The sequence below is a fragment of the Dipodomys merriami genome, unplaced genomic scaffold (assembly GCF_024711535.1).
Source record: "Dipodomys merriami isolate MVZ:Mamm:240054 unplaced genomic scaffold, mDipMer1.0.p SCAF_6, whole genome shotgun sequence".
Classification (NCBI taxonomy): Eukaryota; Metazoa; Chordata; class Mammalia; order Rodentia; family Heteromyidae; genus Dipodomys; species Dipodomys merriami.
The window spans coordinates 26452452-26480437 of record NW_027206179.1 but is presented as its reverse complement, the minus strand read 5'-3'; the positions used below and the strand labels follow the sequence as shown (position 1 = coordinate 26480437).

The following is a 27986-nucleotide window of genomic DNA, read 5'->3' as shown; positions in this document are numbered from 1 at the left end:
ATTTGAATATGCTTTACCACTTGAAATACAATTTCAGTCCTGAGCAGTTTTTTTTTTTTTTTTTGGTCTGGGCTGACTTTGAACAGTGTTCCTCAGATCTTAGCCTTCTGATTAGCTAGGATTACAGGTGGGAGCCCTGGTGCCCAGCTGTGGGCAGTTTTTAAGTTTGCATTTACTTTCATTTGAACTTATGCAATGGTATCTAAACTTAAGGTTAATTTAAGGATCAGAAGAGATACTTCAGATAGTACCTCTGATAGTGTTCATGATGTCCTGGGGAATTGGGATATCATAGTTGGTATATAAACTAACTGAAAATGAGGCCAACAAATATACAATTGTAAACATGGTAAATGCAGTAGACAGGTTGCTTTCAAAAACATATTGAACTGTATTGGAGGTTATGGAAAAATTTTCCTTGGGAAGACTAACAAAGCTGAAGTACAGTAGATCAGAAGGTGTGTGCTTGCTGCATCTGTGGGTGAGCATATGTAGAACACAAGTTCTAGGCAGAGGGAGAACATGGAAAATGGCTCTGGGATAAGAGGGAGTTTGGTAAATAAGGCCTGAGTGTTTGAGAATTAGTACAGTAGTCTCTGATACTGGAGCTAAGACTGGGAGGGAGGTAGAGAGGAAAAGTCCAAGACTCTATAAGCCTCTGTAGGCCATGTGTGGGAATGTGACCTAGCAAAACCATGACAGATATGTGAACTGTAGAAACACATTGGCAATGATCTCTTATTAGTATTGTTGTTGCTTTTAATCTCTACAGTTCATTAAACATTAGATAAGATTATGTGTTTCAATATTTATGTGTTTCTTTCTCCCTATTATTGCAGTTGTCCAATGCTCATTCCTCAAGCTTTCCATTTAGGAATAAAACTGAGAAGACAGCTTTGTTTTCTTTCATTTTTACTATTTAAAGGAGAATTTTCTTTGGAATAACTTCAGGCAAGATAAATGAAAAACAATTACTGACATATTACCTACTGTGATACTTATAAATATTTTATGCTTTTTAGCCTTTGTGAAATCAAATGCTGTCATTTGTTACCAACTTAAATAAATTAAGAACAAAATTGTTAGAATTGTTAGTGTCCAATGTGGGCAGAAAACCCAGAATGATTTCACGTGTTTTGGTCTTCATCTAGAACCAACTTGTGGAAATGGAAGAAAGACCTCAAGCTCACTGTGTGAATGAGTGAAAACAGCTTGAAAGGTGGCTGTTACATGCGTGCCTTTGTGTACCTGTGCACATGTTTTAGTTTTGCTGATCTAAGAAATACTGGTTAGTTCAGAGTCAGTATGGAAACTTTGAAGTTTCCCAGAGTCAAAGAACCAAGACTTCTTCATATTTGAATATAAGACGATAACTATATTAGACCATGTAAATAAACTCATCATATCATGAACATTAAGTAAAATCTGGGTAGCCAGAGGATCCTTAGTGTGATATTCCACCAGGGTTTTCTTCTTTGTACCATACGTTTGAACAAAGAATTAGCCATGTAAAAGTATTTTCTTCATGGGTAGGTTAATATCACTTGATAATTGTTTTTAAATCAAATGCTTTAACACATCAACTTTTCACCTAGAATATGAACCGCTTGTGTGCAGTGTACACTTGTCTGCTGTGTACCATATAGTGCTTGTTGAATCATTTTGGAAATTACTGTCTTGTGTTCTAGGAGCTGATCTTCAGGTTTGCATATCTGAGAAACCAACATGTTGCACCAGGAAGATGGAGGAGAGATATCAGATTGCTGCTCGTCAAGATCTGCAGCAGGTCCTCCAAGCATCCAGCGCTGCGTTAAAGTTGCTAATATCTCGAAATGCAGCTGCTTTCCAAGGTAAATGTATTTTGAGTTCTGAAATTAACTACTAGCTTTATGGAGTGAATTGACTCTGATAGAGATACTGTTAATGTGGCTAGGCTTATTTCCTTGTTGTTGCATATTATTTTAGCATAAAATGGAGTATTGCCTTTTCTTAACTTCATAACTTATATCTGAGGTTATCCAGGACATTGAATAAACTGTTACATTATTGACATAAACCTGGTAAGTATTTGACTTTATAACACAATTCTTACCCATGAGTTTTCCTCAAGGCAAGCAGACATAGTAATTCAATTTTGTGAAGAATATGTTACATAAAATATCACTGCTTTTAACTGGGCAATTTTATATTTAAAAGTACAACCCAGAGAAATATTTAAGATTTCCTTCTGCAACTTTATGTTGTTTTCACAAGAATACCAGTTCAATATAGCAAAATGCAGGCAAGTATGATAAATAGAAAACTAAGAATATTAATTGAATGTTTAAGGGTCAGATAGGACCAGAACACAACCTTAGTTCAACCAATATGTTCAGAAATAAAATTAATGAGTTATGAAATTACCTGGCACACTGAAAAATAGATGATCTTTTCCTTATTTTAGCCATCTTTTCTATAAAATTGCTTATTGCTATAATAAAACACCTTAATTTATTTTCCTCTTTTATAAAGCATTAGCTATTCTGTATATGACTTCAATGGTAATGTGTAAATTATACTGCTTTTCAAACAAATTTATTGTTTTTGTTCCACATAGAATATAACTTCTGACAGTATTTTTAATAAGTATATTTATGTCAATGTGTTTAAATAACTTGTTTTGTTTATATGATATAACTAAATCACAAGGCTGGTTAATTTTTAAACTATACTTATTAAATAGAATCAATATAATAACAGAATAAAATTTAAATTGGCTTAAAATGTAGGTCATGATGAACTGGTATTTTTTTCCTACAATGCCAGATTTTGTGTGTGTGTGTTTGCTGTGTGTGTGTGTGTGTGTGTGTGTGTGTTTGTGTGTGTGTGTGTGTGTGTGTGTGTGTGTGTGAAAATATCATACAGAGGGGTTACAATTACATGGGCAAGGTAATGAGTACATTTCTTATCAAGCATTGTTGCCTCTTCCTTTGTTTTCCCTTCCCATCCCTTCCCATCTCCCCCCTACCCCTAGCCAAAGTTGTAAAGTTCGTTTTTTGTCATAATGTCTTGTACATCTCATTGTTGCAATGGGTCCACCTGAATCGCTATTTAAACAAGTTGTTTTTTCCCTTCCCCTCCACAAATTATACCAACATCAAATACAGTGAAGACAGAGGTTATACTGTGGGGGAGGGACATACAAAGCAACAAAGAAATATCTTATAATTATGTTAGAAACAATAGCAAGAAAGAAAAAAACATTTGAGTCCTTATCTTGGGGTTCATTTCGCCTAACATCAACTTATCTGACCGTTTCTGCTTGTCTCAAACATATACTACTTATTGCAAATAAGAGAAACCATGGCACCTAGATTTTAGGATCTTATTAAATATATCCTATTTCAGATTCTTTGAAATACAACTTTCATGCCATCAAGTTTATTCATATAAAATATTGGAGGAAAATGTACTGATATGCGTGTTAAACAAAGATTTGTGATATTAACTGGCTAATTGGAATACTTTAGCCACTATGAAAAAGTATGATTACTATGTGTAATTTTGTGTCATTAAAAACATGTGAAGTCTGGGATTTTCTCTATTTCCCAGAGTGTCATGTAATTTCATATAATCTTTTGCTTTCTTTACTAAATTGTATCTTCTGTTTTTAATAGATTTTTACTTTTTATTAAAAAATTAATTAAAATAAAAAAGAATAGAAAAAATTATTTTTTCTGTCCTTTTAAATTTTCTTTTCTGGAACTGGGATTTGAAGCAAAGGCCTCAAACTTTCTTGGTTTGTTTACTGGGCTTGATTGCTAGATTTGCTCTACCATTTGAGTCATACCTCCAGTCCAGCTTTTTGTTGGTTATATTGGAGATGAAGTCTCATGGAATATCCTGCCTTTGGTTGCCATAAAAGTATGATCTGCTGGATCTCATTCTCTGAGTAGTTAGGAGAAAAACCATCAACCGCCAGTGCCTGGCCTTGCCTTATTTTCTTGTTGATGCTTTTGTATGTCTGTTGAGTGCCTACTAATAGCCAAATCTCTCAAGTACTTATATTTGAGGAAGTGCCTAACTGTTAAATATATTTTACTTTTATTGGCTCTAATATGATAACGTGCTTATTTACTTATTTTAAAACTAGAATGGGCACATTGTATTTCTGTCAGTTTTATAATGAAGACTATTATACTGGCCTTTGCAGTTTTAAGCAGCCTGTGATTTAGTGTGTTTTCTTATGCATCAGCTACAAATGCAATTTTTCCTTATCAAACTTTCCCTTATCTCTGAAGTTAAAAGTTGTGTGTGTTTTTCAAATCTATGTCAGCAGGCAGCTATAAATTATCTGTATTCCAGGTAAAAGTTATTGGAGCTAAAATTACTTGCAACTGGAAATAAAGCTGGCTTTGCATGAAACATAATTGAGGATGGAAAAGAATTAACTATAGATTTAAGATTGATTTTCCTTGACAAAGTTATATATGAACTCTAATTGTTTGAATTCTTATCAATACAAATTATGATATTATCTATGCTTATAGTACTTTGACCTGATAGGCAAAATAACTTGTTCACAGTAGGCTAAACAATCCTTCCTTGATTTTATATTGAGTACAATTGCCATTTTCAGTATAAGAACTGTACATTAATTACATAGAAGATGAGTTGATTAATTACCAGATTATTTATAATTTTATCTTTATATTACTTAAACTATCTTGGTTTTGCAGAGATAGTTCTCAAAAGCTGTCTAGTTATTTTAAAGGGAAATATCTGTAAGATATTTAACTAGCTACATTGTAAAAATGTTTTTTATTGTAAAAATAGCGTGCAGAGGGTTTACAGTTACATGAGTAAGGTAATGAGTACATTTCCTATCAAGCATTGTTACCTCCTCCTTCATTTTTTTCCCCTACCATCCCTTCCCTTCCAACCTAGCTACATTTTTGAGTATCTAATAAATTTTACTGAACAAATAGATATGAAATGTTATCTTGTTTTCAAAATATGGTTTTCTCATTGTTAGTGAGCCTGATTTTTTTTCACGTAAACTTTTATTTTGTGGGCTATTTTCTCTTAGAAACATATCATGTGTATATACACTTAGAGAATATGCAATGAATATATTGGATATACTTAAATTCTTCTTAAGTATAGATACCATCTTACATTTCTAAATCTTGAAGTTTTCCCTAAAAACATTCAAATTTGATCTATAGCCTACAGATAATTTGAGTTCTGTATCGCCTGTGGTTAGCAGTTGCATGGGTCTTCCTGCCTCTGGTCCTCTGGCTTTTGTATTTCTCATTCATTGTTTCTTTTCTATGAAATTAAGCATGACTTTCTGTCTTCGGTTTCTAGCTCACAAACTCATGCATGCACACTTAGCTATGAATTATGTATAAAACTTTATAAGCTGGTAGTGAGGGAAGAAAGAAAATATATAGATGACAAGTAATTTTAAATCGAGTATTCATTGCTATGTTGCCAAGTCTTTTTACTGCTCCTCCATTGATTCTTGAAATCACCAGTCTCCCTCCTTCTCTATGGCACATCTCCCACTGTGTTGCAAGACTGTAGTCTGCTCCTATGATGGTGAGATACCATAACTTCTACTTCCTGACACTTAATATAGGAGCATAGAGTATTAAATAAACACCACTCAGCTCCGAGGGTAAATGTAAACAGTACTTTTTGATTATTTTTTTCTATCCCCTAAAACATTAAATCCACAAGCACAGTTTATTTTTCTAATGCAAAAAGTGAGTTTTTAATATTAAATTAAATCCATTATACATTTTTAAATGATAGTTTTTATGGTACTAATCCATTAAAAATATTAACAATTGCTATCTGCTTTTAATACAGACCTTAGGAATGTTTACTTCAAAAATCTATTATAATTAGTAAGTTTCATCAGAATTTTATTTTGTGTGTGTGTGTGTGGTATCGAGGTTTGAACTCAGGGCTTTGTGCTTGTTAGGTAGGCTCTCTACCATCTTTGCTTTGGTTAATTTTGAAAACTTTTGCTCTAATTGACCTGGATGTGATCCTCTAGTTTATGACTTCCCGATAGTTGGGATAAAAGTGTGCACCACCATGCCCAACTATTAGATAAGATGAGGGTCTTGCTAACATTATGCTAAATCCAATTTTATTAAATGGTTTACTTATCACTACATACTTAAGGAAGAAATACACTATATGAAAAGTAGTATTTCCAAGTATTGTACAGAAATATACATTAAAGATGGTACTATGTAATATGATGCTCATTTTATAATTCAATTTTCATGAAACATTTAAAATATTTTACCCAGTGGAACAGTTTTAGTATTACATTGATAGTGGTATTTAAAATTTGTATGATGAATAATGGAAGGCTCATACTTTTTCCTCTTAATCCAATGCTCTTAATATCTAAAGTGTTTTTTTTTTTGTCTTTTGTGTAGGAAAAACGTTTCAATACGGAGCATAAAGCATTTTTCTACTTATAAAGAGAGTGGCAGAAAAATGCTCATTGCCTAAATGTATTTTGTGTGAAGAAAAAAAATTTAATGAGTGATTACTTTATTGCAAATTATTACTAGTTTATTACTAATATAAATTATTTGTGTGTATATTTTTTGAACTGTATCTAGATGAACTACCTGATTTTCCAGCCTTTTTCATATGACATTTTTTATTGGTCTTTTTAATATCAACATGTTTACTTTTGGGAATGGTAATTTACTTATCAAGTACCAATCTAACCAACTAGCTAAGAAGTATCATTGTTAGTATTTGAAGTGTTTGCAGTTTTACATACTTTAAGACTATACAGTGTTTTTTTTGTTTTGTTTTGTTTTTGTTTTTGGTCATGGGGCTTCAACTCTGGGCCTTGGTACTGTCCCTCAGCTCTTCAGCTCAAGAGTAGCACTCTACCACTTGTGCTACAGTGCCACTTCTGGTTTTCTGGTGGTTTATTGGAGATAGGAGTTTCAGAGACTTTACTGCTCAGGCTGGCTTTGAACCTCAATCCTCAGCTCTCAGCCTCTTGAGTAGCTAAGATTACAGGTGTGAGCCACTGGTGCCTGGTGACTATACAGTGTTTTATCTAAAACACTGAGCACTTCAATTTTATAGGAAAGATAAAACAATAGTATTATGAAAGTATTTAAGAAATTATAAGTCAGTAATGCAGCTATTATCTGATAACAGTTTCTCATGAGTTATTACTTGTTGTGATGATAGGTGCCCCACAATATTTATTTTCTCTTCTGTCTTGTCAGAATACCACACTTTTTTTTTTTTTATAATTTTTTTATTGTAAAGATTCTATACAGAGGGTTACAGTTACATGAGTGGGGTAATGAGTACACTTCCTCTTGAACATTGTTACCCCCTCCATTGTTTTCTCCCTACCATCCCCTCCCTCCCTCCCTTCCCCAAAGAATACCACACTTTTTGAGGGACCATCTTCAATAACAATATGTTTAGGGAACATGAGCCCTGCTGTAGCTATAGGGAATGATATGAAATGAAATAGGAATAGATTTGAATAGCTTTTGTTGGAAATGGGAAAAGCAATGAATCACTAAGCGGTCAGAAGGCTAACAGTGTAGATAACTAGTTAGCAATACCTATATATATGATGGTATGATTGTTTTCAATTTTAGTCTTTTTCATCATGTAGGGAAAAGGTTCAAGAGGGTAGCACCAACATAGATGGTTGAGCAGGCACCAGGAAAGGTTATGAGGACCAGAGTTCTGTGCATTATGCAATAATTATTTATGAGTAATCTCTACCTGGCAGCATTGTTGGAAATTCTTGGGATGTCGAATGAACATAGCAAAGATCTTTCTAGTTGGCAGTTATCTGGAGAAGATAGAACATAATTCAGATATGGGTTAAAATATATTAAACTCCTTGGAGATGAGAATTGTAAGTACTAAAGTGTTTTAATTTTCAATTAGATAGGCAGAGGAAAGGTGAAATTACAGCAAAGAATTGAAGGAAGTAGAAGACTTTGCTATGTGAATATCTGGGTGGAACACATTCTAGGAACAGAGGCGGCCCTTAAGGTAGGAGCAAGCCTTAGCTGTGAGAAGAATGTCAACAAGAATGCCAGAATATTTGGGCCCCGACAAGTGCCACAGGGACTGTGATTGGAAAGGATAGACTGTAGAAGCAGATCACGTGGGACTCTTAGGCTTTTAGTTTCTTTTTCTAAAGCTGGAAGTTTTACCAAATGAGTGGCTTGAGGGAAAAGTCAGTAGGTTCTCCATTGGCTCTAGAATCTCTTTCTCTTGCTAGGAGAGTGAGACCAACTGACTTGTTTAGAGTTCTCAATGAAAGAAGAAGGATGTTAGTTGATGTATTAATTGGTATGTACATTATTTGACTATCCAGTAATAGCTAATCTTTGTTAAGATTTGAATAGTAATGGTATAGAAGAGACAGATTTCTAATGATTATTAACTGGCTCTATAAACTGATAAGAATGTTGTTTTTAAGAGAAAGTTTATATGAAATTAAAAATAAAAATAATTTTGATAAAATGACTGATGATTCTACACTATGGAACATTTACCAAAGTTTATTGTGATTTAAAAGTGAAGGGCAGTATAAAGAAATAAATAACAAACCTAGTTATCAAGTGAAATTTGATAACAAATGAAATTAAACATCAAGAAAAATATTAACATAAGATAACATTGAGTATATTAGAGAATAGTATTTAAGCTAAAAAGTGATGTTTCAGTGTGAGAAACTTGTTTAGACAAAAAGATATAGTTGCATAAAATTAAAAATTCAATAACTTAGTGAATAACTCAGCAAGTAAAGTTCTATCTTGAACATTAAGGTGTCAGCACTCAAGTATGAAGACTTGCTGGGAACAACAAAAACATATTTGCTATTTTAATATAAGTTAAAAATAACAAGTTCTGTTTACCAAGCAATAAAATAGTTACCAGTTACTCAAATGTTTTTATTATAGCATCCCTTCTTTAATAATATATTGACACTTGTTAATTATCATTACTATCAAATTAAAAAATAACTTATTATCAACTTTGAAATACTTTATTAAAATGTAGGAATTTTCTTAATATTTAAACTAGACAGTATGTTGGAAATGAATGTTACAACTTGGGGGAGAGGGAATTGGGAGGGGAAAAGGTGGGAGAAAATGAGGAGAGGGTAGCACTAGTTTAAAGAAATGTACTCATTACCTGACTGATGTAACTGTAACCCCTCTGTACATCACCTTTACAATAAAACTTAAATTTAAAAAAGTATTTAAATTTTAGTCTCAGGGGAACAGGTTAAGATAAAAATAATGAATTATCATTGATAATATTCAATTGACAAAGTGATGTTATAATAGAAAATAAGGTACTTCTCTTTCCTCAAATAGAGGATTTAAATTATATAGCCCTTCCTCAATATTGCTGTTATTCATGCATATATCTTTTTTTTTTTGGTTGGTCATGGCGCCTGAACTCTGGGCCTGGGTACTCAGCTCTTCAGCTCAAGGCTCGTGCTCTACCACTTGAGCCACAGCACCACTTCTAGTTTTTTCTGCTTATGTGGTCCTGAGGAATCAAATCCAGGAACTCATGAATGCAAGACAAGCACTTTATCACTGAGCCACCTTCCCAGCCCCCCATGCTTATCTCTTTACATTTAACATGAAATATATTTAGTAGTCAATGGACTATAGTTGTTGTAGCTTTTATGCAAGAGACAAAGGGCTTAAAGTGGTATCTCATGCTCTAGAGAGTTACAATAGTAGTGGCATCTCATGCTCTAGAGAGTTACAATAGTAAATAAATAAAGGGTAATTGTTGGATAGCTGTGTGTGTGCTATGCTTTTTTAAAATTCCAGGATAATTCTGCCTGTGGGCAAACTTTTGTATAAACAAAGATAATTAAACTCTTTTACCTTAAAAGGTGTTGTTTTCTGGTACTGTTTGTTTGACTTCATCACCTGAGAGTATAAACTTGACTTGTATATTAACTTAGGAAACATATTCAATGTTTTTTCTCTAAGTAAGAATGAATTAAAGATATACTATAATACAACAAACTCAGTCTTTGGTGTGGGAAAACTATAGTGACTGGGTAGTCAATATGCTTAAGGATTTAAGAATAAGGGCTATAGAATATGAGGGTCCAAGTTTGAATTCTATCTTTAAATTGGCTTACTGCAACTCTGGATTCTTGTTTGTATTAGAGGATGATTATAGCACTTTCTTCTTCTAGGCTGCACTTAATGATTGATTGAGATAACTTCATGTTAGGACCTGGCACAGTTCCTAGTGCCCATTATATTATAAGCACTCAGTATATGATTTTTTTTAGTGTGTTTGGGGAATTGTATGAAGTCAGTCAACAGGTTGTTAGAAGGGCTGCCTTGGTTCAACAAAATGGGTACAAACTCCTCTTTATGTTTTTGTGGATTTGCAAATAGATTGTATGTGCTTGGGGTTAGTGTCAGTGTAGTCTAAATTGTTGAAGGTGAGCAATTAAGACAAATTATTTGGTAAATAATAATTGGTTCCTTCCAATGCAGGATTTCTGCTGCCGAGTTAGTAATGAAATGGGATTTCAAACTTCATTGAATTGTAATGTTTTGACTCATTCTGACTGAAGTTCACATGCATTCTGAAATCTGAGCGCTGCTGAGCAGAACGCTCCAAAAGGAAAAAGCCAATGGGAAGTCAGCCAAGGGCTGGCTTATGAATACACTAATATTGTCATCCTCCTCCTCAAATTATTCCTTTTCATCACAGCACAGACTAATTTGGAGACAGTGATTATAATAATTTACTAATGCATACTTTTAGATATATCAACATCAACAGCAAACATCCGTAAATGTAGTCACAATGAATGACCAGCATCAAAACTTGAAGCCTCATGTATGTGAAGATACTCTTGCATGGAGAAAATGATAACAAGTGACTAGATAGGCTTAATGTAACTTCTGCCAAAAATGTATAGGATTTTGTATAGACACACTCAAGTCTTTTCTTTCTTTTTTTAAATTTTAATTTTATTTTCAAGGTGATATACAGAGGGGTTACAGTTAAATAAGTAAGATAGCAAGTACATTTCTTGTCAAACTTGTTACCCTCTCCCTCATTTTTCTCCTTCTTTCCCTCCCTTCTTCTCCCCCCAGTTCTACAGATCTTTCCAACATAGTGTCTTGGGAGTGTCGCTGTTGCTTTGGTCCCCGCTTTGTCCCTTGTCTCACCATTCTGTTGTTCCCCTTCCCTTCTCTAATTCAGATAAACATACATATACTACCAAAATCAAATACAGTGATAGTGATAACAGGGGATAAAGCATAGGGGGAGAACACAAAAGAAAGAAGAAATCACTTGGTACATTAAAAACAACAACTAAAAACCTCTTGTGTCCATGTCTTTGAGTTCATTTTGCTTAGCATCATCTATATGGTTGTATGTATTATATGTATTATATGTATTGAGCTCTTCTCACCTGCTGAGATTGCTCTAGATGTATACTAATTATTACAAAGGGGAACCTTTTTCCAAAGTGAAACCTTATTACAAAGGGAAACCATGGGGCCTATGTGTCTTTAGGTCTGGCTTGCTTCACTTAATAGGACTTTTTCCAAGTACTTCCATTTCCTTACAACTAGGGCAGTGTCATTCTTTCTGATGGAAGCATAGAATTTCATTGTATTCAAATCTTTTCTTAAATTTATTTGTAAAGTCATAAGACGTATAGTAACAAACCGTTCTGGGAAAAAATAAACCCAGAGGAACCATTGTACCTATGATTAGACTTGCTACACAGTTATAGGGCAGCTATATAGTAAAAGCTCATATAGCAAAAGTATAGATATGCAGGAAGGATTGGAGAACTCCAAAATACACACAAATAAAGCTGTCAGGTTTTTCACAGAATTGCAGACACTCATCAGTGGAGGAAGAAGACATAATTAGTAATTGGATATCCACAGACAATGAAAGCGGATGTAAACCTAAATTTACATGTTACACAAAATTACACAGATTCCAGTTCCATAGAACTGTGAGGCAGTAAATTTCTGCCATTCCACCCACCCAGTTTGTGGTACTTTGTTATAGAAGCCCTAGCAAATGAGAGTAAATATATTAACTCCAGTTATATAAAAATTCAGACTTATCTTTTCAAATAAATACACTACATTTTAATATATGCTGTTTTTTTTGTGAGTCTTTTCATTGGTTTACCATTTTGAAATGACCAGTATGATTAAACAATTCATGTTAGCCCAGAGCTTGTGGCTCACAACTCTAATCCTAGCTACTCAAGAGGTTGAGATCTAAAGGATAATGGTTCAAAGCCAGCCTGGGTAAGAGAGTTTGTGACACTCTTGTTTCCAAATAACCAGCAAAAAAAAAAAAAAATGCCAAAAGTGGAGCTGTGACACAAGTGGTAGAGCACTAAATGAGCGAAAAAACTCAGGGATAGTGCCCAAGCCTTGGACCAGTACATATGTATATGTATATGTATATGTATATATATATATATTTTTTTATAAATTATTCTGTGTTGATTTTTTTAAATGTGAAAATGCTGTACAGAGAGGGGTTACAATTACATGGGCAAGGTAATGAGTACATTGCTTATCAAGCATTGTAGCCTCCTCCTTTGTTTCCCCTTACCATCCCTTCTCCTCGCCCCCCTCCCCCAAGTTGTAAAGTTCGTTTTTCGACCTAATGTCTTGTACATCTCATTGTTGGAATGGGTCCACCTGTATCCCTATTTAAAAAATTTGTTTTTTTCCTTCTCCTCCACAAATTATACCAACATAAAATACAGTGAAAACAGGGGTTATACTGTGGGACATACAAAGCAACAAAGAAATCATCTTATAAATATGTTAGAAACAATTACAAGAAAGAAAAAACCATTTGAGTCCTTATCTTGGAGTTCATTTCACCTAACATCAACTTATCTGATTGTTTCTGCTTGACTCAGTCATATACTAGTAATTGCAAATAAGGGAAACCATGGGGGCCTATGTTTCTTTGGGCCTGGCTTACTTCACTTAATATAATTTTCCATTTCTTAACAAATGGGGCAATGTCATTCTTTCTGATAAAGGGAACATAATCTATGTTGATTATGTTATACATTATTTCCCTTTATTGTCTTCATAGTCTCTTTAATTATTTTGATTATTTTTATTGATTTTGCAGTGTTAGGATTTGGACTTAGGACCTTGAAGGTGCTTGAGTTGGTTGAGACAAGCATCCAGTCATGCTTTTTGGTTGTTATTGAAATCTCAGACTTTTTTTTTATTGTGAAAAAACTGTACAGAGGGGTTACAATTACATGGGCAAGATAATGAGTACATTTCTTATCAAGCAGTGTAGCCTCCTCCTTTGTTTCCCCTTCCCATACCTTTCCCAGCCTCCCCCCCCTCCGCACCCCCCACACCAAAGTTGTAAAGTTCGTTTTCAACATAACAACTTGTACATCTCATTGTTGCAATGGGTCCACCTATATCCCTAGTTAAACGATTTGTTTTTCCCCTTCCCCTCCACAAATTATACCAACATCAAATACAGTGAAAGCAGGGGTTATACTGTGGGGGAGGGACATACAAAGCAACAAAGAAATAATCTTATAAATGTGTTAGAAGCAATCGCATGAAAGAAAACAAAACATTTGAATACATATCTTAGGGTTCATTTCCCTAACATCACCTTATCTGACCTTTTCTGCTTGACTCATACATATACTAGATATTGCAAATAAGGGAAACCATGGGACCTATGTTTCTTTGGGCCTGGCTTACTTCACTTAATATAATTTTTTCCAAGTCTTTCCATTTCCTAACAAATGGTGCAATGTCATTCTTTCTGATGGAGGCATAGAATTCCATTGTGTATATATACCACATTTTCTTGATCCATTCATCTACTGAGGGGCATCTGGGTTGGTTCCATATCTTAGCTATGGTAAATAATGCTGCAATAATCATAGTTGTGCTGGTAGCTTTAGTGTAGTCTTGTTTGTGAACATTTGGGTAAATGCCCAAAAGTGAGATTGCTGGGTCATAGGGGAGCTCTATGTGGAGTCTTTTGAGGAACCTCCATATTGCTTTCCAAAGTGGTTGAACAAGTTTACACTCCCACCAACAATGCAGTAAGGTTCCCTTCTGTCCACATCCCCTCCAGCATCTGTTGAGATACCACCTCACCCCAGTTAGAATGGCAAAAATCAAGAACTCTAATAACAACAGAAATCTCAGACTTTTCTGTCTGGGCTGCCTTTGAGTCATTCTGTAGATCTCAACCTTCTGAATAACTGGGATTTACAGATGTGAACCATCAGCTCCTTTTATCATTTATTTAAGTACAACATCACTGACTTCTCTCTATAAGCCTCTCTATAAGGTTCCTTATAACCTCTGAAATAGTCTTTTCCTTATAAATGCAAATGGGAGTGGTAGCAGTTTCACAATTTAACTGGGAAAGTAGTAGGGTAAAAGAATTTGACAAGAGAAGGAGGATGGAAAGTAATATAATAGGTGTTGCTTGGAGATACATGCTACTTTGTTCCTTGGAAAAATTTAGGTATCATTAGATAGCATATTGAATTTAAGTATGTGATTTGGATCCACTAAAATAATTTGTGTTATCCTGAGTCATAACTGATCATGTGAGGTAATCATTCCAGCTTACATGTTTTGTTCTTTTTATCTCAAGTAGTACTGTGACCTCAATGGTATTTTAACTTACATATGTATACATGTAAAAGTGTCTAAAGTAATTAATATAACCAATTTTGTCTTTTTAAGATTACTGTTTGCAGCAGCAAACAAACCTCTGTAAGAAACTGGAGCAAATCTTTCCAGTTATACTATATTAGAATTCCATCTACATTTTAATTTGCTTCCTGCTGTGTGGATATATTAGACGGAATCTATTACCTGGCTCAATGGTCCTTCCAGACAATTTCCTTTTCTCATTCTGATTTTATTGTAAGTGATCATCAACATACTGTAGAAGTCTGAAAATCCAATTTTGATCACTTCCAGGAGGCATTGATGACTATAACTTTACATAAAGAACAAAACTAAATCCCCAAACAAGAACCAATGGAGTGATGTGATATTTAATAGATTGCCTTTTGATTAAAGGCACTTGTTATAGACTGTTGTGAGACAGACATTCCTTCTTTACTCATTTCTCACTTGGTTTCTGGGCAGAATATAACAATTATTCCCTTGGATGAGGCCTTTTTTCACATTTAACATTCTGCTTGATGTAAATGTTACTTTGAGTTGCCTCTTCCTGATAACCGCAAGCCACCTGCTGTTTTTTCGTTGGGAGATAATGTTTCTCTGAGTATTTAATATCATTTCAGCTTTAAATATAGTTCTTTCATGCATTTAACAGTTAATCCTTACTGTAAAACAGATTAATGGACCTTCAGTGGGAAGTTTAGGCACATTAATTCACTTTGGTTTATTTAATTTTTTTTGAAACTTACTGGAGTGTACTTTTCTAGCACAAGTCTAGAAGTTACCAAGTTGATGTCAGATCATGAGGATAGATGCCATTTCATTTTCTCATGCTACTAAACAGTTTGATAAGGATAAATCTTGGTTATCCATTCCATTTGCAGCTGATGCTCTTCTCAGTGTTCAAAATGGTAACCTTTCAACTTGTACCTGACACTTTGATTTGACTCTTTCCTAGCCCTTTGATAATTCACTTTGAACATTTCCTCTTTTCTTATTTGGGGATATTTCATTCTTCGTATACAACTTACTCTTCTTCTCTATTCTGGTTGATCCTTGACTAGACTAACCACTCAATTTCCAAATAAGCTAGCTGATAAAGATTTTAAGTCATGATATTAGTGTGCCATTCTCTAACTTACAATTCTTCACTGATTTACAGTTTCTTTTTGCTTATAATGTTACTAAATATTTATAGATTTAAATATTAATAAATATCTGTCAAATCAAATGATTTAAAAATGAATTCTTACTTATTTCCATTACTCTCTTCTAATTGCAGGTCCTGATCCTAGAAATTTCTGTTTATTCAATATTATTACTTTCTTGTGAACAAGAGCATAGTCTGATATTGGTAAATATTAGACTGTCATTTTCCTTATCATGGTGTCTAACCCATGGTATATGTTAAATTAATGTGATTTTTGGCCTTATATTGTTTCATTTTTACTGTGAATTATAGTATTCTTCAGGTATATAGGATGATGATTTATCTCATTGTGTATTTTAGACCCAAAGTGGTTGGCCTTAAGTTCCATCATCTAGGTTTAGCCTTAACTTTTGTTTAGTTCACTTGGATAATCTACATTAGGTCTGTTACTCCAATTTCTTTTTTTTTTTTTGTTACTCCAATTTCTTTATTTATAAAGTAGAAATAATTTCACTTAGCATCATCTTATATGGTCATATGTATATAACTATTGAACTATTCTGTTTATCTGCTAAGATTATCCTAGACATATACTAATTATTGCAAATAAGGGAAGCCATGGGACCTATGTTTTTCTGGGTCTGGCTTATTTCACTTAATATGATTTTTTTCCAAGTCTTTCCATTACCTTACAAATGGGGTGATGTCATTCTTTCTTATGGAAGCATAGAATTTAGTGTGTGTGTGTGTGTGTGTGTGTGTGTGTGTGTGTGTGTGTGTGTGTGTGTGTGTGTGTGTGTGTGCATGTATTTTTTCTTGATCCATTCGTCTACTGAAGGTCATCTGGGTTAGTTCCATATCTTAGCTATGGTGAATAATGCTGCAATAAACATAGTTGTGCTGGAAGCTTTAGTTTGGCCTTGTTTGTGATTGGGTAAATGCCTAGAAGTGGGATTGCTGGGTCATAGGGAAGCTCTATATGGAGTCTTTTGAGGAACCTCCATACTGCTTTCCAAAGTGGTTGAACAAGTTTACACTCCAGCAATTCAGTAGGGTTCCCTATTGGCCACATCCCCTCTAGCAGCTGTTGTTATTAGATTTCTTGAATATAGCTAACTGGGGTGAGGTGGAATCTTAATGTTGTTTTGATTTGCATTCCAAGACATGGACACAAGAGATTCTTCTTTGTTGTTGTTTTTAATACACTATGTGATTTCTTGTTTCTTTTGTGTGTTCTTCCCCCTATGGTATGTCCCCTGGTGTCACTGTATTTGATTTTGGTACCCTGGTATTGTAAATTTGTTTATTGAATTAGGGAAGGAGAACAACAGAATGGTGAGACAAAGGACAAGGGGAGGACCAATGCAACAGTGATATTCATAGGACAATATTTTGGAAATGTTCTGTACAACTTGGGTGGGGATTGGGGGGAGGGAAAATAGGAGAAAAATGCGAGAAGTGGTAACAAATTCGACAAGAAATGCACTTATTACCTTATATAAGTATAACCCCTCTGTATATCACTTTGACAAACAAAAATATAAATCCAACTGCTAGTGAAAATAAACTTAGAATCTACAACAACAACAAAAAATAAAGTATAAATAAGAGCAATGTTAAGAGAATTGTGATTAGAACAAACTAAGATAATACCTGGACAAGGCTTTAAACACTGACTACCACATATTTAAGTGTCCAGTAGTTATCAAAAAAGATTTTGTGTATAAGTATAGCACTCTAGATTGTTTCTAATGAAACCTTTTTTTTTTTTTTTTTTTTTTTTTTTTTGCTTTTGTTGGTCATGGGACTTGAACTCTGGGTCTGGGTGCTGTCCCTGAGCTCTTCAGCTCAAGGTGAGTGCTCAACCACTGGAACCATAGAGCCACTTCCACTTTTCTGGTGGTTAATAGGAGATAAGAGTCTTGTAGACTTTCTTGGCTTTGAACCACTATCCTCAAATCTAAGCCTCCTGAGTAGCTAGGATTACAGGCATGAGCCACCTGCATCCGGCTTAATGAAACCATTTTGAAAAGTTAAAGAAATTACAAAAAGGATAAATTTCTTAGTTTTGGGACTCAATTTTTAATATTATTCTGAGTAAAGTAACATCCTATAAATGTTATTTTTAATAGTAGGACTATTAGTGATACACAAATACTTTTATACTATTGAATCTGCATATGAACATATTAGTATAAGTGCTAATGTTAGCAAGATTATTGAGTATACTAGATGTTTTTCAAAAGTAATAATTATTATTAGGAAACTAATAATTATGTTAATGGTAATAACTATTTTTACTATAGTTATTGAACCTACTATTATTAAGATCATCAATCCCATTTATTGAACATTGACTATGTTTTTCAAGTAAACTAAAATGTATTTACTAAGTACTAGGTAAAATTTGCTATGAAATATGGACATATAAATTATTATCATAGGAGTATATGCATATCAAATGATAGAGAATTAAAATCATTCTTAAAAATTTTTGTCTTGAGGAAGCAAACCAGTTTAGTCGGTGTTCTTCTTAAGGTTTCTCGATCCCCCTTCCATCCATTTTCTAAATGATGTCTATTAAGTGTAGAATTTACACTTAATTGTTATTTACACTTCAGAGGTTTATTCTTGCATCACTTTTATTATATGAGAGAAAATCTTTAAAGTAATTTAAATTTAAATTTAAATTCTGGAATCTGGTATTATCTTTCAAAATATTTTGAGTTGTTTCAAACAATTCACCCATTAATAAAGAGAATAATCTGAATATTGCCACTTTGTGGCAGAATTGATGCAATTTTAGGTAGCATTTTTCCCTAGCCAATGGTCCTGTGAAGTTGGAAACATGAATTCAAGTGATAAATTAAACTGTGTGTGTGTGTGTGTGTGTGTGTGTGTGTGTGTGTGTGTGTGTGTGTGTGTGTGTGTGTGTGTGTGTGTGTGTGTGTGTGTGTGTGTGTGTGTGTGTGTGTGTGTGTGTGTGTGTGTGTGTGTGTGTGTGTGTGTGTGTAACTTTTCTGGACCTGAGATTTTATTAGCTAGTAATTATAGGGAGTCCTTAGATACAAATATTGTCCCTATGAGTCTCATATTCTAATACAAAAACATGATGAATAATTATAATAGAGAAATAGAGGGTGGTTAACAGCAATAGAAGTATAGTTAAATAGCAAAGTGATTAATTTATTATGAAGAGAAATATAGACATGGTTGGTTTTATAATGCCTCAAACTAAGAGTTTTTTTAAAAAACTGTTTAATTGCAATTTCGTGAGTCTATTTCCTTTATTTCCATATATCTGATATTACGCAAGAATGTGTTTCTTATCCTTGTAAAATTATTGTACCAAATCTTCCTAGCCATGACATGGTCATATACTTTACTGTAAACTTCAGTTTTATCTTCTTTACAGGTGATATTTAGAGCCTGGCATCCATCAACAAAGCTTCCAAACAGAGCACTACTGGCAAAGAAAAGGAGCTTAAACAGGCAGTTCAGAATTTTATTTATACTGCAGGAACAGTAAAGAACCTGTTTATGACAACTATTTCTCTTCTTTCAGGCTAAGCTGCTTCATCTTTTAGCTGTGGTAGTTGAGAGCAAGGTTACTATGGAAAAATAGAAGTGGTTTAGTGTTTTTTCAAAGTACTCCAAGCTATCAATTTTATAGACTTTGCATAATTCTTGACAAGAATGTAGTTTGAAGCAAGCTGTTATGATTAATTATTGCTCGTTAACTGGATCTTCACTCTGCATGAAAGAATATTGCAGCTTTTTTTCTCGTTCTAAAATCCATGCTGTCTATATTGAATTTGAAATTTGGAAGTTGAGAGGCAGGGTAGGCTGGAGAGGATAAGCATGTTGAACGCTTTGCTTTGTGTGTAGTACTATACCAATGCCAACGTTCAATGAAAATATGTAGATTGCTCAGTGGTAAAATTCATATGCAATTTTTGATGAGAGATACTTTTTATCTTAGAATTTATAAGTCTATTTTCTTCCTGGCAAGAAATCATAGTGTACGTTTGTTATACTGTTCATAGAAGATGCTGAAAGAATGAAGTACCAAAATTACAAGTCCTTGGATTCAGATTGGTTTCTTGTCTATAGAGTTTATAACTAAACTAACGTGACTTACCAATAGCTATCTGAAATAAAATTATGGAGGAAATATAGATTTGTGCAAGTTATTTTATAAGGAATTATCCCCTAATAGTTGAGCTGCTAAAATCTCTCTTCACATCTACTTTAGAGAATTTGATACAAACTTATATAAACAATGAAAACAACAGAAAGTTAATGGCTTAGTTTCAGATTCATAGAGCAAAATTTGTATCATGACTATAATGATTATGTTTAATTGTTCGCATCTTTTAGAACTATTAACACAAAAGACTAATATGCTTAGCATCATTCTATTAGTATAACAAGTTTTCTGTGATTATCAGATATAGTTGATGAAAACATTTTTTTAAATTTAACAGGACAATTTTTAGAACAGTAATAGAACATAGAGAGGATATGTAAAATTGACAAGATGTTTGTTCACTAATAAAATACACATTGCTTATGTACTTATGATGACACCTCTAGTAAAATATAGCAAATATAGTATAGTAAATATTATAGTAAATATATAGTAAAATTCTCTATCATATCATACATTAAAGAAATCAAGAACCAAATATATAGGATGTACAGCAAAGGATTTTAAATATAAAATGTAACTTGACAAATATGCTGCATGGAGTTACTTTATTTTTCCCCTCTAGAGAAATTGATCATAATAAACATCATTTTTACCTAATTATATGTGTTGACAAAAGTATATTCCAGTTGTATTTCTTATTATATTTCTCTTTTTTCATCTCTGAATACTTTCTTAATCAAGACTTAAAATTCACTAGTTTAATGGAAAGAAAATGTTACCTAAATTAATATTCTTGAACACAAACTGAAGGATAAAATAACGTTTAATGGCTTACAATAACATTATTGTTATGGATTCTTCTATACACAGATTCAATTCTGGCAAGAAAAATGACCTCATGTTAAGTATTCTTGGTGTTTTAGTGTGGAAAAATAATGATTAAAAACATATGGCTAATCAATCATTTATCACAGCATAACAATCAACCAGAGAACCTCAGAGGCATAGATCCAGGAGCATTTATGTCCTGATTATACATCTGCAGATCAGTAAAGGTTTGATTGACCTAGGTTTGATACATAGTGACTCAATCAGGATTCTGGGTCCAGACAGTTCTATTGCAGATTCTATGCTTGTTAGGATCATGTAGAATCAGTACCCTGTGTGCTCCTTTTGGGGCCAAGATGAAGGGTAAGCAACACAAATGAATTTATTTTATTTCCATAAGTTGTTTGCAGGAGTACAGAAGCACAGGTGTAAACATGAAGTACTTTGGAATGACTGGATGCATGATTGGCACAGTATCACTTCTGTTTGTACCCCATTAAGTAAAGCTTATCATGATAGTGAAGGCCATTTCTTCTGTGGAGTGATAGAAAGCAGGAATTGAAATACTTGCTGAACAATGATCTAATATACCTCAAGTGAAGTGTAATAAATAATAGAACAAATTTAAATTCATTAAGAAATTGGAAGTAAATGAATCTTTTTATGTTAACAATTACTATTGTTTGCCAAATACAAAAATGGGGCCTGAACTCTGATAAGTGCGCACTCCTATTGTCACCACATTGGGACCAGAGAATTCTTCATTGTAAAGGACTGTCTTCTTTGGTACATGGTTAGCACCATCCTGTTATCTACCCACTAGATGCCAATAGCACTTTCCTCCTTTCCAGCCATGTCAGCCAAACATATCTCTAGACATTGCCAAATGTTCCCTGGGAAGCAAAAATAAAATTGCCCCTAGTTGAGAACCCCATTTACTTACTTTGTGCTGGCAATCTTTGAAATGCTGAAACACTTAATTCTAATGACAGAAAAATTGCATCTCTGAAAGGCTGACTTACCTAGGGTTACATAAAGGTAAACAACGGATTTGAGGTCAAAAGCTATACTTCTTAATTCCCAAATGCATAGAATTAACCATATTGCTAAAGCCAAGAATGAAAGATCATTTGGAAAGAATTTTTTCCAATCATGGGTCAGACAAGGCAATTATGGGAAGCAGAAAATAAGATATGTAAAACATCTACTCGGGAAATGATGAGACAATAATGAAAGTGGAGGATTACCCTGGGCACACCAATTCTGACAATGACAGGATTAGATGTACTACTAAGAGACAAATGTTAATTAGCCAGATGGAGGAAGACAGGGTGGGCCTCATTAAACAGAGACAGCAGTATATATAGAGAATCTCACATACAAGGAACTGCTATAAGATGGAAGGTGTTGGAGCTAAGAAAATGTTTGAATGTCAAGAAAATGTCTGGATAGGAGAGAGGCAACTCTAATGGTGATTTATGCCTTGCTATGGATTCTGAACTTTAATCTTGAAAACAATGTTGGATCCATACAGGAATTTTAATAGGAGAAATTACACCATCATAGTTAAATCTTCACCTGGAATAACATTGGTCTTTCTGCATAGATTGGGGGAAGAGTATAGATAACAGGGAAATGTGATACAGAAGAAAGTTATGTGAAAGATTATATATTCAAGTATATTTACCATAATCTTATGGTATAAACTTTCTCTTTATTATCTTTGATTATATATATTTATAATCAGTAGTGTCTTATTTGTTGGTAATACAGTCAAAGCCTTCCAGTGTATATCTGAAATGGGGTAGTACAAAACTAATATAGTAATAGCCTTGACAGTTACAAGTGACTGGTGGGTGGGAATATATGGTAAATATACCAGAAAGAACTAAGCAGGATAGTTTAACTTCATCAGTCTACTGAAAGTGCAAGTTAAAATGCATGAATTGTTTACTTTTGGAGTTTTCCATTTTGTACATTTTTACAGTGGTTTATTTCTGGAAACTGAGACTCTGAAAAATGAAATTGCCTTGGATGGGGGCTTACTGGAACATTTCATATGGAGTCCAGGGCAGTGAGTCAGTCAAGAAGAGATAAAGCCGTGGGCTCTAACTATGTCAGTGGTGAGGGACAAAGAAGGTCTTAATCTGAGAATAACTTGGAGGGTGAACTTTACAGGGCTTGGAAACATGTTTAGGGACACTACTGAGAGAAAGGAAAGAATTTAGAGTGTTCTTGGGTTTCTGGCTTGAACAATTCCTTTACAGGGAGAATTTAAGAGGATGTGAACTGTTTTGAGAACACACATCCTGTTTGGACTGTGGTATTCATGAAGTACTTTGGGGACTTCTACATGATGGAGGCATCCAATTTTCCATTGGAGAGAGAAATCTAGATTTCAGCATATGTTTGGGTATAGATATATTTGATAGTATTATGAGTGATTAGGTGAAAGAATGCACATGTGAAAAGAAAAGATCTGTTGATGGATTTCTGGTGGTAAAACATGAGGCATGCAGTGAATTAGCATGTACAACCAGTATCCTGTCAAGGAATACAGGACAAGAAGGAATTCAAGGGAGTGGCGCTGTAGCTCAAGTGGTAGAGCGCTCGCCTTGAGCTGAAGAGCTGAGGGACAGCGCCCAGGCCCAGAGTTCAAGCCCCACGACTGACCAAAACAAAACAAAACAAACAAAAAAAAGAAGGAATTCAAAGGAAAGGAATAGGAAACATGTAAAATGTCTAGGAGATGCCAGTATGGTGCCAAATGGTCTTTGTATTAAGCATGTATGTTTTCAGTCTTCTTGACCAAATCCATAGCACAGGTTGAATAACAAAGAACTGTGGTACCAAAATAGATACGGTGAGAGAAAAACATTTTTGAAAATGTTCATTTTGAAAACGAATTGGAAAAGTAGATAGTTATTTGATTCACAAGAAGACCTTGAGAATTATTCATATTTCTTTACACTTCAAAAATATTCCTAAGAAAACTTTGAAAAAAATTTCATTTATAGAATCTTTTCATATTGTGTGCCATATTTCAATATTAAAGAAAATGTAATATGAGAGCTCTTTTGTGTTTTTTCTTTCATTTTGTTTCATTGTTAAATTTATTTATACTTTAAAGTTTCAACCAAACTTGAAGAAAGCTAATTTTTGTACCTGTTACTTAATCTTATCTGTTTCATTAATGAAGATAAATCTAATTTTAATTTAGAGAAAAGGTTGGCCTTTTGACCAATGTATATATGCATAAATTTACCTTGTATCTTACATATCACTTAAAGTGATACAAATCCTTTCCTATTTTATTTTACTGTGTTCCTCTGAGTCTTTTTTATCTTCATCTTTTAATATTTTTACTGTTATAAAAATCTAAGAAAATATAAATATATTTTCTTTTTTGGTTTTGGAGATTGAACCCAGTACTTGCTTAGGCAAGCACTTTGCCACTGAGCTACATCCCAGGCCATAATAAATATATTTAAAAAATTTAAAGTATAAGGATATTTTATGTTGTTACTCGTTTTTGCTTTTTGTTATTTATTACATCATTTACAAACCTTAATTTTAAAGATTTATTATTATAATTATTAGATCTTAACATTGAGATAAATATACTTTTACAAAGATACTTCCCCCTTTTCTATATTCATATATTTTTGTCCTAATATAATCAAGGCATATATAATGCAAGATACCTAAAACCATATATGAAGTTAGTTTTGAATGAGAAGTGAGTTCAACTCCAAAAAAATGGAAATAAGAGGTTTTCATTATTTTGCCTTTTGTTTTTTGCTCTGTCTCCTTTGTGGCTGCTTTCGTTTTCTGTACCTTTTGTTTTACACGAAAGTTTATCTGTTTGGAGGAGGATAAGGAGAACACAAAATAGTGGGACAAAGTGTAAACAAATGCAGCAGTACTACTAGACACTATGTTGAAAATGCACTATACAACTACTTGTTTAAAGAAGGTGATTATTTAGTTCAGTTTGGAACTTTCTATATTTAAATTATTTTCAGCTCTTGCTGTGAGATATGTGTACCAGTGGCTCATGTCTGTAATCTTAGCTACTAAGGAGGCTAAAATCTGAGGATCATGGTTCAGATTTAGCCTAGGCAGGAAAGTCCATGAGATTTTTATCTCCAATTAACCCCCAGAAAACCAAAGTGGCACTGTGGCTCAAAGTGGTGGAGCACTAGCCTTGAGTGAAGAAGCTCAGCCACAGAACCCAGGCCTTGAGTTCAAGCCCCACAACTATCTATCTGTCTGTCTGTCTATCTATCTATCTATCTATCTATCTATCTATCTATCTATCTATCTATCTATCTATCTATCTATCTATCTATCTATCTGTCTGTCTGTCTGTCTGTCTGTCTGTCTGTCTGTCTGTCTGTCTGTCTGTCTGTCTGTCCGTCTGTCTTCATTTAGGGAACTACAACCAGCTCTTCTATGGATAGGGTATGTCTCCTAAAATAGATGATTGCTTTTATAGAAGATAGAGAAAAATAAAGCACTAAACAATGAGCTGCCTAAATTTCCTCTTGTGGGTTCTATTCAGTGTTAAGCTCTTTACCACATGTACACTTACTTCTCTATAAAGAGTGATGAGTGGGAACAGGTACTTGAGTTGCCATTACTTCAATTCATTGAAAACCACTTTCTAAAATCCATTGCCAAACCCAGCCTGGCTATCCATTACTTACTTCTAAAAGGCTCTTTTGTAAAACTTTCTAAATAATTCTCTGGAGACTCAGTAAATATTGCAGCTAGATTTCTATTAAAACATACAGAGTAGAATTTCTTTAAGTTCTTTCTTGAAAAGCTGAAGAAGAGAAACAATATTTTTGAATAAGAAATAACTTGGACAAAAATTTGTATGCATAAAGTAGACTTTGGTGCAACCAGTTTTTAATTTTGGGAGATGTCATGGGCTAGTATTGTTATAATAGTATTTAGATTGTAACTCTGTTGGTTACAAATGATTGAATTTCATTCTGTCCTGCTAAGTGAGAGATATTTTTCCCCTGGTTCTGGGGCTTGAACTCAGGGCATGGGTACTGTCCCTTAGCCTCTTTGTGCTCAGGGCTAGCACTCTACCACATAAGCCACAGAACCACTTCTGTGGTGAATAATTGGAGATAAAAGTCTCATGGACTTTCTTCCTAGGCTGGCTTTAAACTGCAATCCTCAGATCACAATCTCCTGAGTAGCTACTATTACAGGCTTGAGCCACTAGCACCTGGCTAAAGGTTTTGCTGCTGCTGTTTGTTTTTTAATGGGGATGTTTGAGGAAATTCTCCTATTGAGAAATTATAATTCTGGAACAGCAGCTAAGAACTTAAAAGCATAGGCTATATAGTTCTACTTATTATACAAGCTTGGATGGTAGTTGACTTTGAGAATGGTTTCGAGCTTAGCTTTCATTTCACTGGTGGAGTTACTATTTTGAAGAAAGAGCTCTTGAGCAATGTTTTTGTTTCTGAAGGTTCTGTGCCCTTAATAGTTGTTTCAGTGCAGAGCTACAGAACTGAAGATCATAAACTAGGTTACTCCCTGCTCCTTCCACCTCTTAGGCTACTTACTCAGTGAACCCTACTCTTCCTAGATGAATAAGGACAGCTATTGTAACTAACACTATACTGTTTCTACTTGTTCCAATATCCAGGTCCCATTCTCAGTTTGGAGCAATGGTGTTATCTTAGGAGTTTTTCTTCTCAAAAATCTCTTGAGTCAGCACAATCCATAATTTAGTGTTGCTTATACCACTGGGGAATGGGCTTAGGTGAGTGATAGTCCATGCTTATACCTGAACACCAAGATTTCTTTCTTCATAATGTCATTGAGCAAGCATTTGGCTCCCTTTGCCAAGTGAAGAATATCTTTCAAATGTTTTACCCTACCACTTTGTCACCCCCAGCCTTTTCTTCAAAGCCTTTATATGAAACATGGGATGTGATTATTTCAAAGCTGTTGCCTTCAGATTTCTAGGTAATGTCTCTAACCTTATTTTTAATTCATCTCTGGAACCTGGCAATTAGTTCAAACATTAACCATGTGAAGATGTCTTATGTAAATCCCGACCTCAATCTAATTTTTTCCTCTCTGGCAAAGTAGAAGATCCTAAGTGACTACTCAATATTGTGCAAATAAAAATATTTGCCTTCTCCCTAGTTTTTCAGTGTTATCCCTGAGAGACGATAGCACCTTAAAGTAGTACAGTTTTGGCTTCTGCCTATGTATTGCAACTTGTGTTAGTGTACTCCTTTGCTATCATGGGTTTGGGATGGAAGTCACAAAGATGAGCCTGATGTTATATTCCTGGTGATGTGAACAATTCTTGGCGACCTTCTCGTATGGCGAATCTCTTAGTTCTAATTCTCTAAATCAGTTTTCCTTAAGGCTGTGGGATAACCTGAACTTTACAGCTAAATTGATCAAATAATACTTAATTGATTATGGTGACCTGGATCTCCTAATATACCTTCCAGCATTGGAACCAAATAGCAAACCAGAAGATGATACCTGCTGAAGGATTCCTGGACTTAAATTGAAATCTCAGCCATATCTTCCAAATTAGAGGTTGCATAAGTTCCATCCATTTCTTTTCTTTTCTTTTTTTGGGGGGGGGGGGGTTGGGGTCCGGTTGTGGGGCCTGAACTCTGGGCCTGGGCGCTGTCCCTCAGCTCTTCAGCTCAAGGCTAGTGTTCTACCACTTGAGCCATAGAGCCACTTCTAGCTTTTTTCTTTTTGCTTATGTGGTGCTGAGGAATCGAACCCAGGGCCTCATGCATGCAAGGCAAGCACTCTACCACTGAGCCACCTTCCCAGCTTATAAATGGGTTAGAAACAAATGCATGAAAGAAAAAAACATTTGTATACATATCTTAGGGTTCATTTCCCTAACATCAACTTATCTGACGTTTTCTGTTTGACTCAGACATATACTAGTTATTGCAAATAAGGGAAGCCATGGGGCCTATGTTTTTTTGGGCCTGGCTTACTTCACTTAGTATAATTTTTTCCAAGCCTTTCCATTTCCTAACAAATGGAGCAATGTCATTCTTTTTGATGGAGGTATAGAATTCCATTGTGTTATATATACCAC

At 34.2% G+C, this 27986-nt stretch overlaps 1 protein-coding gene across 2 annotated transcripts in view; it reads left to right on the top strand.

Annotated features, from left to right (window-relative positions):
- Gpc5 (glypican 5) overlaps positions 1–27986 on the top strand; it is a 1051553-nt gene that overhangs the window by 30103 nt on the left and 993464 nt on the right. For both annotated transcript variants that reach the window (XM_070002745.1, XM_070002746.1), the window contains exon 2: positions 1689–1850. In XM_070002745.1, the coding sequence (XP_069858846.1) occupies positions 1689–1850 (162 nt within the window). The remainder of the gene's footprint in view (positions 1–1688; positions 1851–27986) is intronic.